Source organism: Ctenocephalides felis, unplaced genomic scaffold (assembly GCF_003426905.1).
Source record: "Ctenocephalides felis isolate EL2017-DRISC unplaced genomic scaffold, ASM342690v1 CF-g0.4_SCAFFOLD_01604, whole genome shotgun sequence".
Classification (NCBI taxonomy): domain Eukaryota; kingdom Metazoa; phylum Arthropoda; class Insecta; order Siphonaptera; family Pulicidae; genus Ctenocephalides; species Ctenocephalides felis.
The window spans coordinates 55190810-55210232 of record NW_020537758.1 but is presented as its reverse complement, the minus strand read 5'-3'; the positions used below and the strand labels follow the sequence as shown (position 1 = coordinate 55210232).

The window sequence follows — 19423 nt, the reverse complement described above, 5'->3', positions numbered from 1 at the left end:
TTAATGGTTTGAATCTGTAACATATGAACGTTTGACGTGATGATTATTAATATATGTTTTATAATATACACACAACAGCTTTAACTATACTATACTCCAACATAATAATTATTTCAAAATAAATTAATTTTAAATTGTTTATTTTTTATTATTTATGTATCTTGTATTTCATTAGAGCAGTGGTATAATAAAAGCGTTAAAAATAGGTTTAATATTTGAATAAGTTTATTTTATCTTTGAATAAGTTTAAAAAGTGCAAGATCGCTCCACCGCAATCCACATGTTACACTTTATAACATAAGAAACATCATGTTTTTTGTGATGATCAATTCATTTCAAATTTTTTTTATGAAAACCAGTCTAATAATCAGTTGTAAGTAGTTTAATAGTGGTTTAAACACTTATACACAGACTTCATATGGTATTTAATATAAATATATGTAATTTTTTTATAAAAAGTTATATAAAAAAACATGTAATAAGTAGATTATTTTATATAAAAAAAAATATATTTAAAAATAAAATCACGCATTGCATGCACCTCATACAGCATTGAAGTTTTTATTTGTTTAATCGTGTGAGTGTAATAAATGCATACAATTTTTAATTATGACAATAACCATATCAGTACAAACAAATAATCTGGGTACACAATTGAAATTCTGCCACTATTTTGCAATATAATCATTACATCAATTGTTTGCTTTTTATATTCATGTATTATAAGTTAAAATTCAATAATATTTCAAGGGTTTCTTAAGTAAACATGTTCAGGTTGCAAACCAAAACAGAACAACGCACATCATCTTCCTTTACTATGATTTACGATGAGGGTTTTGCTGAGCGTTGTGTTTTTAAATTTCGCCTACGTGAGTTTACTTCGTATATACAATATTTCAATGATGTCAGCATTCTCTTTAGCACATCAACATCTGGACGCGGAGCAAATACACAATGTATAGTGAATATAAGTTATGTTGTTGTCTTCAAACGCTTTTGAAAGTGGAACTTTTAGCAATAGACAAGATTATTAACAAAATAAATGTTCAAAATTTTGTTTGAACATCTAACCTCGAACTGGAGTTCAATTCAATTTTTTTCTGAGTGATAACGACTCGAAAAAATAATAGTTGACTTAATAGCCTGTTATTTCAAGACTTGACATATAGCTCAAAAACATGACGTAATATTTCTTCGTGATTTTTATCTATATCGGTCCATTGATAATCTGAGTTATAAGCACACAGTACATTCTTCATATAAAATATTCAGCTCATAACAAAGTGAAATATATCTTTGCTTTTGCTTTTTTTGTTCCTGATTTAAATTATATCACATCCGAGAGCGCACAGTGCATTCCGATCACGTTTCTCAGCTGTTCCCGTTTTTCAATCAATCTCCGCCATTTTCTATGTTGTTCTTTCTATATATAACGTGCACATAGCCATATACATATTTTTTATATACGTGTTTATGGTTTCAATTTGAAACAAAATTTTACTTGAAATTTTGTTGTAATATTTTGCTATTAACACAAGAATTTTGCAAGAAAAATTTTCGATCTCGAATGAATAATTTTAATTGGATACGGTACGTTTTATTTCTAGTGATAAAATTTATTATTCAAATTAATTATTATGATTCTGCAATTTCAAAAATGTCTTACTGTTATAATGTATAGGGTTGAGCGAGGATCAAACGTAAGCTAACATCTTGAAATTAATTATAGAAAACATACACGAGCTTGCCTGTTTTAATATCGTTCCTCATAATTCAGCTACTTTTTGCATGCGTTTAGAGTTTTAGATCATGAACTTTATCGTCATTGTAAGTTTCGTTAAAAACGTAACAACATTGTCAACATTTAATTACAAAAAAACGACTCGAACGATCTTTACCAAAACATAATCAGCACAATTTCCAATATATTTCGAAAAGTTTTTGAATTTTCAAATTCGGTTTAGATTTTTTACGATAACTTGAACAAAAATTTTTTTATAGTATGTGTCAATTTTTTTTATATAGGTTTAGCGATTTCTGGGAAAACGTTGACAAAAAAATAAAACTTGGCTCACATACGCAAACACATATACTTTTTCCATAGGTCTCATGTGATTAAGTGTGACTTAAAACATCGAGAAATCATAAAAGTAGCTAGTAGATTTTTTTGTTTTCCTTCGGGATTATAATAAAAATATTATCAAAATTATAATAAAAATATAATCAAAATTATAATAAAAATATTATCAAAAATATCCATTTAATTATAGCATGTTAAGAAAAATAAAACTTATGCGTTATACACGCGTGAACAGTACGTATATATTCAAAATACATTAATTAATAATTGTATGATGTTGGTGCATATTATAAAAACACAAACTTTATATATACAGTAGGGGAAAGTCTCGTAACGCCGGACGGCACCTAAAACCGGACACTCTATTTAACACGTATTATTTCACCGAGTATAAATCTTTTTATTTCAAACTACAAGTGAAAGGGGCGCGGAGTGCACACAGGTGCAGGATCACTCGCCAAGACTCATCTGTGACACACACGGCCACGGCAGGAGCAACCCTTCGTTGTTTTAGGCGCAAAAACACGGCGTCATCTAAATATCAATGGAAGTAATTCTAGTGTATGCATTTATATTTTAGTGGCATTCAAAAATGAAAGTAGTACTTGATTGTTATCTGTAAAGTGGTAAAATGTTATTAAATATTTTAAACTATTTTAGTAGGTACCACCAAATAAACGAAATTGTCTGTCTCTTAGCACCAGACACTAAGTCGTCTCTTAGCGCCGGAAGTAAACATGTTGATATTTCTTGTGAGAATTGACGTCATTTATTCTAATTATTTAATTTTGTTCTGTATGAGTACTAACGGTCACTACATACCCCCATTTTTCGTATTTTCTAGTCAAAGAATGAAAATCTTATGATAAATTTTCCAGCTGACAGCATCGGAGTGGCCCAGCCAAAATGGAGGATAAATAGTGATTTTTTTGCTATATCTAAGAATATTCGTCAAACACAAATGTGCAGATATTCCATAGTGTGGAGATGGCTACATATGTGTTCAATGCTGGTTATTTTGAAATGTCCGGTACTAGATGCCACTTTGTAAAATCATATTTTTTGTTTCCAAAGTTTGATGATAGTATTAATTATTGTTTTGCTGAAATTGCTTTTTTGTTAATTTAGTTTAATTTCTAACTTTGTTATCTAACATAAGTCATAATTTAATAAACCTTTCGTAAAATATTTTTTGATTTACTTATAAATAACCTTAGGCATCCGGCACTCGGGGACTTCCCCCTAATAAAAATATGGAAACATTCATTTATAAATTAAAATAAAAAAAATATTTCATTTTTTAATTTTATGTGAAATAATTCGAAGCGCGAAGATTTGAATAACAACGACAATTAACTTACTATTACAGATAACTTAAAAATACAAATTTATAACATATATTCTATTTTAAAGCTTGATTATTAAAATTTGGTATTTTTTATGAAATTTTTGCTATAATTATCTGTTTTTTTTATTTATTGTGAGTGTGAAATCTATAAATTTCATCTGCCACGCAAAACGTGCCATGTACTAATAAAAAAAATCGTGTAGTGATTTTAATTTACACCAGATAACTCAGATATTATTTTGAGTCACATCAAAATACTTTGTTATATTCGTGCACAAATTTTTGTTAATTTCTGATCACAAAAACTTAAAATTCCAAGTACAATTCCAAATGCACATAAACTGTTGCAAATTAATTTAGCAATCTTAGTTTCTCGTCTGCTTTGCGAATCAATTTACCGGGACGAATTTCTAACAAGACTGATAGACGACGCTATTCGTTTATGCAAATTCGTGCGCGTTATGTGTGCACTATGTAGATTAGTCGTACTTCATATGTTGGTCTCGTACAATAACATATAGGGCGGGCGTGTCTAGCCAACGACAGATCCGCCTATCTTTCGCTGTAATTACAAAACACTGTTATCATATGTGCCTCATCCGCAGACATACATTGTTGGCTCCGTTCTCCGAGCCTTCCCGGAGCTTTCACCCTCCGGAGCTTTTGCCCTTCTCGAGCTTTTTCTCCGAGACCGAACGTGCCCCGAATAACACTCAAAAGAATATCTGTAAACGGATGATTTAAAGGGACGAACTAATGCGTCTACGTTCGCGCTGTTAACAGCAAAACTTTTTTACGGATACAAGCGGGTTTCTTAATAAAATTTGTACTCAATCGAATTTTTGCTGAATGCAAACATTTACGACGGGATACAGAACATACTATATAAAACTGTTTTACATGCATATAATAGAATAAAATAAAGATTTAGATATTCTTCGAGTGTTATTTAACATTTGTTATTATTAAGTACGAACTGTTTCAGAGTAACTGTGTTAGTAAATAAATTTTTAATTTATGTAAAATTATTTGCTTATCATTCTATAAATTGTATTCACAATTGTCAATTTTGTTTTAATAGCCGTTCTAGTTTATATTTTCCAAAACCTCATAACTATTGGTGCATTGCATCGTGGCTCAATGCAAATTGTTGGAACTCACCGATTATAAATTGGACGACGACGTTTTTATATGTTTACATGAAAACTAAATAAACAAAACCTAATCAACCGGAGTTAGAATTAAAGTACCTTATCTCATATTGCTAAAAATCATTTAAATTTATTTCAAGTATATAAGTGAGCTTTAGAAATTTAGCTACAATCAAAATCAAAATATGAATCATTTTCGATGTTTTAAAAAAAACATTTATAAAAATGAAAAGAAAAATGAAATTTTTAAATAATTTTTTTGTGTTCCCCAAAAACTGATCGTTCCTTAACAAGCAAAATGTTTTTTGAATCATTTTAATCGGAAGCTTTATTCTTTCAAAAATTGCGGTTTTTTACACTTTTAGTTTCTTATTTCTGAAACGCCTGAGCCTGTCTTTGCCAAAAACTAATCACCACCTCTTCTCTTACGAATTGAATGCTTTTTGAATATATATATACATATATATATATATATATATATATATATATATATATATATATAAATTAGGGTAGTCCTTATTATGGACATTTTCAAATTTCCTTGCTCCCAACGGCTCAAATGGTTCCAAATTGATAAAAAACAATAAAAAAAGTTTTAGCTCTTAATATTATCTTTTAGATAGAGCGCAATTCAATCGAAGTTTTGTATGAAAATAGCATAAACAAATTTTCAACAATTTTGCAGAGCGTCGAATTGTCAATAAAAAATGACACGAATTTTCACTTTTAGTTCATTTGTCGCTAAGTTATACCTAAAAAAATTTTTTTTAATTTTCAAAATTTTTTCTGTGCTATTTCCAAACGAAGTTTGATTGAATTGCGCACTATCTAGAAGTTAATATTAAGAGCTAAAACTTTCAGAAAATAGTTTTTTATCAATTTGGAACCATTTGAGCCCTTAGGAGCAAGGAAATTCGAAAATGTCCATATTAAGGACCACCCTATATATATATATATATATATATATATATATATATATATATATATATATATATAATTGTGGTTGCCTAATGCCGTGTATGTGTCTATGTAAGCTTACTTGGCATTTTCTGCTATAAATTTATATTCGCCCGATTCTGTCAGATGTAACATTTTTTCAGCAAAAACATAGAAATATTTTATTCAGATTATTTTTAGTTGTCAGTATTACGTTACGATCATGCGATAGAAGAATTTATAGAATATGTTATACTAGAAGCGATTTCGCTATGTCTATAGAAAGATTGTTAACATATTAACAATATTAGAGTTGCCTTGCAATCGCTGATCAAAAACATAAAATAAAAACAATATGAAATAGCAATGAATAATTTTTTAAAACCTAACTTTAATACGTCTAGATTATATTTATCATAGCCGAGACAATGAAGGTTTTATACTGAGAGGTTTTATACTGCGATACTTATACTGTTTCTGAAGTAACAGATTTGTTTGATTTTTTTTTGTTGAATTTTTATCTTAAATAGCACTTAGAAAACCCATTGATTCATAATAAAAAATCTAACGCATATAAATTTAACTCGTATAATTTGCAGTATGTAGCACACATTTTTTAACTTCTGAAAGAGTTTTGATTTTGAATAATATTAAAAAACTAAATATGTTTGCCTGTTTTGCGCCTTTATTAACTTGTCAGTTATAAGGTTCATTAATAATAATACAGTTCGCAATCACAAATTTATTGATTTTATCTATTATAAGCTTGCACTCTTATATCAACACTTTTAAATAAAGAACATGAGCTCTATATGTCATGCACTATGGTGTGTCAACAACAACACACATACATCAACAACAAAATTATTATCTTAGATCAAATCTAATTTTTTTAGCACATTTTTATAGCCTTTTAGATCTGATTTATGGCAATTTATACTCCATACCATACAACACTTTCAGAAATCAACCTCTAATTTGTGTCATTTTTCCAAATTTTTATTTCAATTCATGTCAATTTTTAGAGTTCAAGATTAATTTAATCTATATATAATGAGCACCAAAAGTGATTTCTGAAACATTTTGAGGTGTGTCACTTTTCTTGCGGGAGTTGGATATGGTGGCATCTTTTGTTCTGGCTCTCTCAGATCTTACGGCTGCTAGTATGATAAAAGTGTAAGTTTATCAGTGAACCAACTCATAATATAAAACTAATATTATTATATGTTTTTTATTTCATCATTTATTGTTAATCCATTTTCAAACTTCACAAGACTCAATTGCTGCAAACTTTATCAAAACTTCTCCATACATTTAGTTGACGTGGGTCAATTGACAATCGTGTTAAAAACGCTTCAACCCGCTTTAATATAACTTTTTTTTAACGGGCAGCCGTTACTCATGACACTAGTATCTCAGATGTGGGTTGCTACGCATTTGTCATCCGTTTTCTTCTGACACAAAACATGTTGCGATGTCAGGTACGTCGCAAACAAAATATTTTATAATAATGTGAATAGGTCTACAAGCCTCATCCACTTCTCGTTCAGGTTGTGTGACAAACAACTTGTCATATATGAGTTCGAGGCTTTTGCAAATATTACAACAAAATGAAAAAAGATCACGAGCAGCCCGCATACTCCAATGTATGTACTTAAATAAGCTTCTGTACATAAATAAAATATGTGTTTGCTAGCACTCGTAAGACTAACAAGTTTATGTATAAGAATTTTTGCACTTGTAAGAGGAAAACTGCGAAAAAGTTTTAAGAACATGAGCTTCATATCTTGAAAGTTTGTGTATTATGTTTATAAATTGATATCTTTGAAGTTGGTATGTTTTGGAAATTTTACTTCTTTTCTTAGCATGTCATATAATCATGTTCAATAATAATTCATTACATTCATATAGATTTAATGATAAATAATAATATTTTTACAATATATAGATAAAATTACCATTAAAACCCAAACAATACCTAAAACTATTTAGTTAGTTCTGAGAAGATGTTGATAAAATTTAATTTTTTACTTATCACATTATCACATTACTTTGGACTTTTCACACTTTTGCCATATTTTTTTTCAACATTAGAGAAATTTTTAAAATTAAACCACTTGTCGTAGTCTGTAAAATGTAAGTATATACTGTATTACCATGACCTTATTAATAAAAAAATCATCAAAATTGAGCTTTTTTAACTTCCCGTAGGGTAAGTTATAGTAATCGCCAAAAAATCGAAAATGAATTTTTTTTGCATATCTTTAAGTTTCAAAAGTTTTTGAACGTTTTGGTATACCTCAGAAAAAATTGATGTATGTGTGTGTGTGCATGTGTAGTATGTACGTAAGTTTGGATACAATTTTTCGACCACGATTTCGGGCGCACAATTCAACCGATTTGAATGGTTGAAAAAACATTCGATTCCTATTGATTGACGTGCTGATAAGTTTTGGTGGAAACAGGTTCAGCCGTTTTGGAGATATGGGGAAAAATGTGTCAAAAACGATTATTCAGTTTTTGAGAGAACGGAATACGCGATTTGAATTATTCAGAAAACATTTTACATGTAATGATGAAATGAATAATAAATGAAATTTTTGGTAAGGCAGGTCTAGCGGATCCGAGATACAGAGGGAAAAGTAAAAAAAATATTTGGTGGTCTCATTTTTTACATAAGACGTATGCACATCAAATTATCAGATATTTGATAAAGTTTATAAAAATGAGTACTAATTTTTTGTTAAAATTTTGTTGAGTTCCGTACTAAAATTTTTAATTTTTAAAGTTTACCAACGGTTCAAACAAATTTTAAAATTTTCCGAAAAAAAATTCAAAATTTTCAAAAATATACAAAGTTTTATACTTTAAATATGAATTTTTAATTTACAAACCAGTTTGAAAAAGTCTCTATTTCAAATGCGTTATCCTGATCGTAACAAATATATCCTCAGATGGATTTATTTGGTACCTATTGCTAATGTAAACTTTCTCAAGTGTTTTGAGCGATAAGGTCGTCACTGTATATTTTATGAACTATAAAATATATAGTGATTATAATTATCTATTTGAAAATGTATAAAATGATTGTTATTAAGCATTGATCACGATCACGATTTCTGATTTTCTTTCCTCGAATATTTAATTCTGTTACGGGAAGTTCCAGCAATTTGCCTTAAGGCACGATGCCATACACCACTTGTATTCATTTTAAATTACTTTCACATTATGATCACATCGTTATAATATTCTATGTCCGCATGCGTTAAAAGGAAAAAATCTCCCCTGAGCATTCGTTAACAAATTAAATCTCGTTCCCGGAAATGTGTCTACTTAACCTTTTAATCCCTGGCTGCCGTCTTCTAAGAAGGGGTGCTTTGCTGATAGATTCATCCGTATTTACTTTGCCGCAGTTTGCATGTAATATAATTGAAATGTTTTTGGATATTTCATTCGAATATAATTTAGTTAATATCTAGCCCAGTGTTTATAACATATATCATAAAAATATTTTCTCTAATATTCATTTTATATTATACAATAGATGAGATAGTCATGCCAATAAAGCAACAAAGGTGTTAAAAAGGTAATATTAGTAAATCTTTAGAAACAGGTCCGATTTTGTTTATTTTTTTATTTTAATTCTTAATATTACTCAAAATCACAAATATTTTAGAAGGAAGACATTTTTCAGAAGGGAAGTTAAATATATTAAAAACACATTTCTATAAATGCTGGAAGTTTTACTGAGCATAGTACGATGGTTGTTTGTGATGTAGTTCATTCGGTTTAGACAGTTTACTTACTAATTGGACCTTCGTGCCGCGCCCTACCCTAAAAAATGTGTGCACAATTTCAAGTAAAATAGATTAACAATAACATACAATATAAAAAATTATTAATTGTAAAAAAAATCTGCATTAGAAAATTTACTATTGCAGCTAAATTAAATTGAATTTACACTTGCTCATACAGAAGTAAATAAAATAGGTCAAAACGTCGAATGACGGTCAAATATGAAAATTCGCAACTTGTGAATTGTGATATGTGCTTAGTAATGTTTAACAGATTAATTTCTAACTACTAATTTACATTTATGTTATTTGCAACTTTGTAAGTATTTTTTAACTTTAAATATTTCAAAACTTACTTACAAATTAAAACGCTTAATTTCTCATTATCGGTTTATACACATTTTTGATGAGATTATTCTGGAAATAGCTTATATTTCCTATTAGTATTATATTATGAGTTATCAATATTTTATCTAGTTCTATCTATATAAAATTTAAAGATTAAAATTAATCTCGAGGGCCTGAGATATTCATGGATTTTTCTCTCTAACAATTTACCAACACATGCAAACTACAAACGACGCATAAAACTTACCTCTCTTGTAAGAAAATTACGCACACTAAAGCTAAACATCATAAGAAAGTTTCTAGATTAACATTAAAAAACTCAAAAAACAATCATAACTTGATTATAAAATATGAACGTAATAAAATTTTTATATCTAAACATATATTGTAATTAAACTTAAATTTAACATGGCTGCATAACGCAGATATGCGTTAGACATATAGTAGACAGTAGTTTCATTACTTTCTCTACAGTTTGAAATAAAATTATAGCTTTTTTCTTTATATTTTCATTATGTATTCAACTCAAATAGATTATAAAATTGAATACGAAATCAGCTTTCTGCTTGGTGAATATTAAAACATCTCTCAATATCCATATATAAGAATACAAGCAATTAAGAAAAGTTGGGAAAACGTAATGAATTTATGAGCAGCTGTTCTAATGAACGTCGTTTTAAATTTAATATTTAATTTATTTCAATGTAGATCGTATGTATTGTTAATTATATGTTAGTGTCTCCAAGTGCTTAATTCTTATCAAAATTTAGACAACACAATATGCGTATTAGAAGCACCCATGATATAATATGACAATTAGGTATAATATCTAAAAAATCTGTTTACATACACACACACATACTTTTAATTAATTTGGTCTCATTCGATTCAGAATGGCTTGAAACGTCGAAAAAACATAAAATTAGCGAATCTAATTTTTTGATGAAAACATAAACTTCTTCGGAAAGTTAATAAAACACTAAACTAATAATAAGGAGATCGATTCTGGAAAAGAATCTTTGATAAAGTTCGTTAATAATTTTTATAGTAGTATGAATTCTCGCGTGGTACGGAAATATATTTTCTGATATTTAAAAATAAATTCGTTTTTTAAATTTCCTCATTCTCGAGTTTTAAATTTGTCGTCTACCCTACAGTTGATTTTGATGTTAAAAAATATTGAGATTTTTCTTTATTAAGGATTATTATCAAAATTTGTGAAATTAATTGATGTAATTTGTCTTATTTGGATATAACAATTTTTAAAATCTATCATTAACATAGAAATATAAATATGATAAATTATGATAGTTATTAACTTCCCGTAGGGTAAGTTATTGTAATGGGCCGAAAATCGAAATTGAAAGTTTTTACATTTCTCGACGTTTTGAAGGTTTCTGAACATTTTGGCATACCCCAAAAAAATGGATGTGTGTGTGTATGTATGTATGTATGGATACAATTTTTCGTCTACGTTTTCGGGCGCACGGATCAACCGATTTGAATGGTTCAAAAAACATTCGATCTCTATTGATAAGGAGATGTGCTAATTAGTTTTTGGCAAAGGCAGGTCCAGCCGTTACGGAGATACGGAGCAATAAGTGCAGAAAATAGAAATCGAGTTTTTGAGTGAACGGAGCATCCGATTTGAATGATCTAAAAAAACATTCAATTAGTAATGATTGGGAGAAGTGATTATTAGTTTTTGGCAATGGCAGGCCCAGCCATTTCAAAGATACAGAGCTAAATGTACAAAAATGGCAGTTTTTGAAAGAACTAAGCGTCCAATTTAAATGATTCTTTTAGCTTGGTTTAACAAAATAATTGATTTTAGAAAAAAAAATGTATCATTTTTTTTTAGTTTTTTTGTTTATCGAAAATAATTCAGATTTTATTTTTAATTTTGACTAAAGTTTTAATATACTAAACAAATAATTTTAACTTTGCAATTCAGTTTATATAATTTTTATAAATATTAGACAATGTTACAATATTTATAATAATCTATTTGAAAACATTCAGTATTTCTTGAACATTTCGTTACGGTACGGAAAGTTGCAGCAATTTGCCTTAAGGCACGATGCCATACACCCCACTGGTTTTAATTTAAATTATACAGATTTTTGTAAATCTAAACTTTCAAAGGGTATTTCTCTAACTAATTGATTATCTACTTTCTGATAAAGCCAAACGCATCTTATGAACAAAATACTATGTTAAATATTTCACTCCACAACTACATTATCTTTTATTCCGCTTTCTTATTATAATTCAGCAAACCTGCACGCAAGTTGACAGAGCATTTCGGATTTAGAAATTTGGCGCCCTGGGGCACTGAGAAAAATGCTGCCCCATCCCTGAAATTTTACTTAAATTGTTTTTATACATTATTCCAGTACCAAAAATTAAAATTAAAAAAATAATAACAATATTTTTTGAATACTTAAAATATAATCAATTTTTGAAAATTTTGTTTTTTTTTATATTTTGAAATTTTTTGCAACACGAATGCTTTAAAAAAAGTTCATAATTTTAAAAATATCAATATAGATATAACTAGTGGGGTGGGTGGCATCGTGCCTTAAGGCAAATTGCTGGAACTTCCCGTACCGTAACGAAATGTTCGAGGAATACTGAATGTTTTCAAATAGATTATTATAAATATTGTAACATTGTCTAATATTTATAAGAATTATATAAACTGAATTGCAAAGTTGAAATTATTTGTTTCAACAAAAAACTAAAAAAAAAAAAAAAAAGGAACAAAAATTTTTTTTTCCAAAATCAATTATTTTGTTAAGACAAGCAGAAAGTTTTTTGAATCATTCAAATCGGACGCTTAGTTCTCTCAAAAACTGCCATTTTTTACATATTTAGCTCCGTATCTTCGAAATGGCTGGGCCTGCCTTTGCCAAAAACTAATAAACACTTCTCCCAATCATTACTAATTGAATGTTTTTTAGATCATTAAAATCGGATACTCCGTTCTCTCAAAAATTCGATTTCTATTTTCCGCACTCTTTGCTCCGTATCTCCGAAATGGCTGGACCTGCCTTTGCCAAAAACTAATCAGCTCTTTTCCCTATCAATAGGAATCGAATGTTTTTTGAACCATTCAAATCGGTTGATCCGTGCGCCCTAAAACGTGACTGGAAATTTGTATCCACACATACATACACACACACACACACATACACACACACACACACACACATCCATTTTTTCTGAGGTATGCCAAAATGTTCAGAAACCTTCAAAACGTCGAGAAATGTAAAAATTTTCAATTCCGATTTTCGGCCCATTACAATAACTTACCCTACGGGAAGTTAAAAAAAAGTTTTTTAAAGGGCATTTTTTTCATTTTTCTACAAATTTTAAAGCTTTTTATAAAATGTAATTTTCAGTATGAGAAGTATCAGTAATTTGCAGTAATTAATGGAACAATGCCATGCGTCACTAGTTAATTTTTTTGCGCTATAAGCTTGGAAGTGCACAAATTCGTCATCTTAAGAGTGCTCGAGCTCTGAAGAACATATTTTTCTTAAACTCTCAGCTCGTTTACGAAACTTTATATTAGCCAAATTGCCAAATTTGATAGTAACTTATTAACCAATTTGATAATTTACGTTCGGAGAGGGAGGCAAAGCAAAATAATAAATTTTTATAATCGGCTGTTTGAACCCAAATTTTGCTTTGCAATTGTATTATGTTTTATATAAATTAACAAAAGTTAATTATATTTCTTGAAAAAATTAGTTAATTATATTGTATAGCATTTTTTTCTCACTATCCAAATTTTGCCGCCCCTAAAATCTGTCACCCTGGGCAGTAGCCCCGACTGCCCCTACTGTAAATCCAGCACTGTATAGATCTATTATTGTCTAATATAAAAGTATTATTTATTTTGGTTAATTTTTGTTTATATATGATTATTTTCTCATCTATAGAAATTGGGAACAATGCGATCCGGCACAAGATCAATTATCGATACGTGACGGCCTGGAGTCCTCGTCTCCGGAACTTGCTCGGTTGTGCGGCGGCGGCGGTGACGCATTTCCGGACGTCGTCACCAGCGGACCGGAAATGCTGCTCGAGTTCAGGACGTCGCCGAGCGACAGCCCATTTCATCCGGTGCCCGTCACCTATTTGCCCGGATTCGAGCTCGAAGTTCAGGTATTTCGCTTACTTTTTGTACTGTTATACTGTCAATAAACAATGCAAACTTCTTTATAATCTAATACTAAAAATATATGTTATAATTTATCATATCGAAACTTCATACTCATCAAATATTCTTTTTCTCTTTTATGAATAAATTTTATTATTCAACAAAAAAGCTTTGAAAATAAGTTCTATTAAATAATCCATTTACTGCATTATATACAGTGCTACTTCAATCATAAATTGAGTGTTGGTTTTATTAATACTATTAAAAAATGCATATATATATATATATATATATATATATATATATATATATATATATGTGTGTGTGTGTTCTTATGGCTATTTATTTCATATAAGTTGTATTATTTATTTCATATACCTTACTTTTTTATATAAGTTAATAAGTTAAATTATTCTATTTTGATTATAGTCCCAGTAAAAAAAATGAACTGATTAAAAATCATATTTTAAGAATAGGAAAGATGATTACAAGTACGTGAGAAGTTTTATATTATATTAATGTTAAAAATAACACCAAACCAATTAGTCCCTTATTAATTATATACCTATATACAATGCATATCCTAAGATCATGGATGTATACAATGTATACAATGTTGGTTTTGTTAATAATAATAAAATTATAAGTGCTTTCAACTACTAATTGTATAAAATTAGTAGTCGAATCATGCATACTTTAAGGTAAGGTTTCCCAAGAAGATTATGCAATAATATTAAGCGCATTTAAATTGAAAAATAATCTATGCCATTTCCCTAGTAGAAATGAATCGTGGCCAGACGAGTAAAAAATCGTGGTGCAATATTCAAATCTTGTTTTTAGATGGGCCGGACAATATTTGTCTTCAAAATTATGAAAAATTTGAAAAATTTATGGACGAACTGTTTTATATGGTTTATTACAAATAAAAAACATGTTTCCCATATTATTTACAGGTCCAATTTTATATTTTCACAAATTATTGGCATTTGGTGGACGACCAAGATTCGTTTATTCAGTATTATCGAACTTGGGAAATACATGATATGTATGTGGGTCACAAAAATTAATTAGCACCAAAAACATGATTGAAGCATTTAAAAAGTCATATGCTTGATCACAATTAGTAGTTTGATATACATTTTTCATATTATTCAATATAATTTGTAAATCAGAGCGAAATGGGAGCATTTAGCTAACGACTTAATAGTTGGCTTTTGATTAACACACACTGAAATTTTAATTTTTGTTTATTAAAATAGGCATTTATTTGTTTTTCAAAAATGTGCTTTTGTACGATTAAAGCGCCTATTTGCCTTAAAAGGAGAACCCGCGATCACAATTAGTAGTTTGATATACATTTTTCATATATTCAATATAATTTGTAAATCAGAGCGAAATGGGAGCATTTAGCTAACGACTTAATAATTATTAAATGGTGGGCGACTTAATAATTATTAAATCTATATTTAGTTGGCTTTTGATTAACACACACTGAAATTTTAATTTTTGTTTATTAAAATAGGCATTTATTTGTTTTTCAAAAATGTGCTTTTGTACGATTAAAGCGCCTATTTGCCTTAAAAGGAGAACCCGCGCGTTGCTCGTCTCGGATTTTGATGAAACTTGGCACAATGGTAGATTTGATGCCCAAACTGACTCCGGTAAAATATTAGAGGCCTATGAAAAGCGGTTTAATTATAAAAATTAATTAAAGTTTGCGTTGTAGCAGCGCGCGGCATGCATAGCTTGCGATGTTCTTCCTTATCAACAGCAGATTGGCCGAGTGGCTATCGTTGTGGAATTCTAATTTTTGCTCCGGGGTTCAATTCCCGATTCAGATATATTTTTTTTATTTGATATTTATAATTTCATGTGTAAATAATATCAAAATTTATTTAATTTTTCAATTAATTTTATATTTTTCGCTAAATATTCTATAATAAAGTCATCCGCAATACCGGTAAATTTTTATTTTGATATTACTTATGAAACTTACGATCATACGTGTATAAATGTTAAGTGATTCCTGAAACATTATAATTTTATATTAATATCAGCAATAATACGGAAAAAGAGATATAATTTATTTCCATGTGAAAACTATGTTCAAATTTACAATTGTGGGGATCGTGGAGATTGTGCTGCAGTGAATAAATTTTATTAATGTTTTCAAGTCATATGTCGAAAAGGATTTTTTATATTAATATTAGATTCTTGGGCTGGTCAAACGTACAAAGTATCATCCTCATAATAGTAAATTTGAACATAGTTTTTAATTGGATAAATTATATCTCTTCTTCCGTATTATTGCTGATATTAATACAAAATTATAATGTTTCAGGAATCACTTAACATTTATATGATCGTAAGTTTCATAAGTAATATCAAAATAAAAATTTACCGGTATTACGAAGGACTTTATATATATAATTTAGCGAAAAATATAAAATTAATTAAAAATCAAATAAAATTTTGATATTATTTACACGTGAAATTAAAAATATCAAATAAAAAAAAATAAAAAAAAATATATCTGAATCGGGAATTGAACCCCTGAGCAAAAATTAGAATTCCACGACGATAGCCACTCGGCCGATCTGCTGTTGATAAGGAAAAACATCGCAAGCTATGCATGCCGCGCGCTGCTACAATGCAAACTTTAATTAATTTTTATAATTAAACCGCTTTTCATAGGCCTCTAATATTTTACCGGAGTCAGTTTGGGCATCAAATCTACCATTGTGCCAAGTTTCATCAAAATCCGAGACGAGCAACGCGCGGGTTCTCCTTTTTAGTCGTATCACCTGTAGCCTTAGTCGTGTCACGTATAAAAATAAAACCTAAAGTAAAATAATAATCACTAGAAGTAAAAAATATACCAGTTACAAAATTGTTAAGTCTCCCGATGTTAAGAATGTGACTATTGCTTAAAACGTTCACGCCAGCGTGGGCCACCGGTGATCCGTATTTCTAAGACAAAATGTTAAAATATTCTTGCGATATTATTGCTCATTCTTTGTAAAAACATACTATATACATACTTATAAAGTCCTTTCCGCAGACGGCCACTCAACCAGTGTGTGATAAATTATTATTACAATTTATGTAAAAATGTGAATATTTATTGATGCAGCAGTGCCGGATAAGAACTATTTTCACTTGGAAACGTATTGCTATCTATATGTCCAGTGAAAATCGTTGTCACTACTACTTGACGATAGGCTGTTCGAAACGAGAGCAAAACCTGGACCTCTGATTCAGGTCCAGTCTAGATCTAGATACTTCTACGAGCGAGGCCTAAAACATACTAATGATATTTTATTTTTTCAACTGCTAGGATTAATAATGTATGTAATTGAATAGTGTATTCTTAATGGATATTATTTTATTACAAAAGCAAATTATAAAACTTAACAATTGCTCAAAACATTGTCATATACTTTTTAGCGAAATGAATTTTAATTTGTAATATAAGAATATGTAATGTCAAAATATTACAGCGGCCCTGTCAAAATTGTTTATCGTCCTTGGGCCCTTCAACGCTACGACGAAATTGCTAAAGACAAGGCCTTACACTCAATTCTCGCACTGTTCAATCCCCAGAGATCGCATTGAATGTGACACCAAAAAATAATCCCACGCCCACACTTCTTTCGCGACGTTGATAAATTCAATATCATAAAATGAAACACAATGCTCACAGCAAAATAATTTAGGAGAGACCCTTTAGAACGACCGGATTAAGCATCGTTATATTGTAGAAACAGCGTGAAATGTTGATCAATATTTTGATCTCTTTAAACCGACTTTAAAGTAATGTGACCAGAAATTCATTGAGCCAAGTGCGACAAATAAGCTGAAATTATAATTGAAAATACGTAATCAAACAAAGTTTATAGATCTATTTGAAACACATTATTTAAGACTTCATTATTATTTAAAATTATAAAATATTTGGGTAAGATTGGTTATGTGGTACCCCCAAAGAAAATAAAACTTTAATTTTTAGTGCAATTAAATTAAAAGAAAATATTTGGCGTTTACTGAACATTTATTAACTTGGCTTATGACAATAATTACTATTAGTTAATTAAAACTTACTATTTTTTACTAAAAATAAATGTTTTTGCATTTTTTAAGAATGTGCTCTCGGTACCGCGCCTTTTCAATTAGTCGCACCACCTATAGCCTTTGGTGCCTATTACTAAAAAGTATATAGAATTCAGTCTGTGATCAACTTGTTTTAGTTATTAATTATCAAGTAAAACAAAATCATTAAATAAAATCAAAATGCTTAAAAGTATCGAAAGCTCTGAAAATATACCCGTTATTGTTTAAAACCTGCTTGGTGTTTCTGAAATTGAGGAAAAGCTTTGCTATATTGTATTTACCCGTATTTAAAAAAAAAGGATAAAATTCTCTTGACGTAACATAAGTATATGAAATGTCAGAATCATTTTATTGCCACAAAATGCTTACGACTGAATCAAAAAATTCAGTAGAAACTTTATGAAAAGCTTATTTTTTAAATATTTCGGTTGCACAAAGTCGGACAGCCTTCCAATTTCAAAAGCTTGCCTCAATAACTAAATAGGTTTACCTAACAGTAACAGATATAATTTAAATTCATTATACAGAATATATCTGGACGACTTTTCTTGACTTGTTAGGCAGTGGTACGATTTGAGCAACCATACTCTAATTTAAACAACAAAATTTTCATTTGACTTCAAATTTGCATTTAAAAAATTATTTGTATATATAATTACTAGATACTTTTATATAGTTTGAACTATTCGGTTATGGTTTATAAATATTTAATGTGATTTTTATAAACTATAACCTAATAGATCAAACTATGTAAAAGTATATATCAATAGAATGCTATTGATATTTAAAATTAACTTTCTATTAAGTATAAATTGTAGTCACATTCGTAAAATTGCAATTATACATCTAATAAATCTATATTTTGAATTTTTTATAGTAATATGTTAGTATACATTTAGTTAAAAATAACTGTTTTGAATTTAAATACAATGTATTTATGTACAATTTGTATACATACTGACATATTTATATAAAATGTTTTAGTTATATATTATGATAAGTGAGTCGCAAACACCGCATTTTGCAATCACAAATTGTTTGTTATTATGAGATTGCGTGTATTTAATTGCATATGAGAAATTGCATATAAATAATAACATTTTAATAACATTTTGATCCCAAAATACGTCATTAAATCTTACTCAATAAGTTCTAAATAAATATTTCACATATTACTACTTTTTTCTTTTTTTGTATGCTCGTTTAATGCGTGCATCTATACTTAGCATATTAAATTTTCTGGTTATTATATAAAGTCCACTTCTGAAAATAGATATATAAATTACTTACTAACAACTACTAACACTAGCAATAAGTAAACAGTGCATTATTTAAATTTATTTTTATGTTTTTAAGTATTAAAAATTAATTATGAAAAACTATGATAAAAAAATTATTTTTTCTGAAACTGGGCGGAAATGAACTCTTACCTTAAAGCAATAAAAGTTGCATTAGCTTCCCGATATTTATAGATAATATTTTATAAAA

The 19423-nt window shown here is 28.8% G+C and overlaps 1 protein-coding gene across 1 annotated transcript in view; it reads left to right on the top strand.

The window, feature by feature from the left end:
• The window catches only part of LOC113373955, a 199406-nt gene that overhangs the window by 167372 nt on the left and 12611 nt on the right, over nucleotides 1-19423 (top strand). Inside the window, exon 6 of the mRNA XM_026614219.1 lies at nucleotides 13605-13830. Within this exon, the coding sequence (XP_026470004.1) occupies nucleotides 13605-13830 (226 nt within the window). The remainder of the gene's footprint in view (nucleotides 1-13604; nucleotides 13831-19423) is intronic.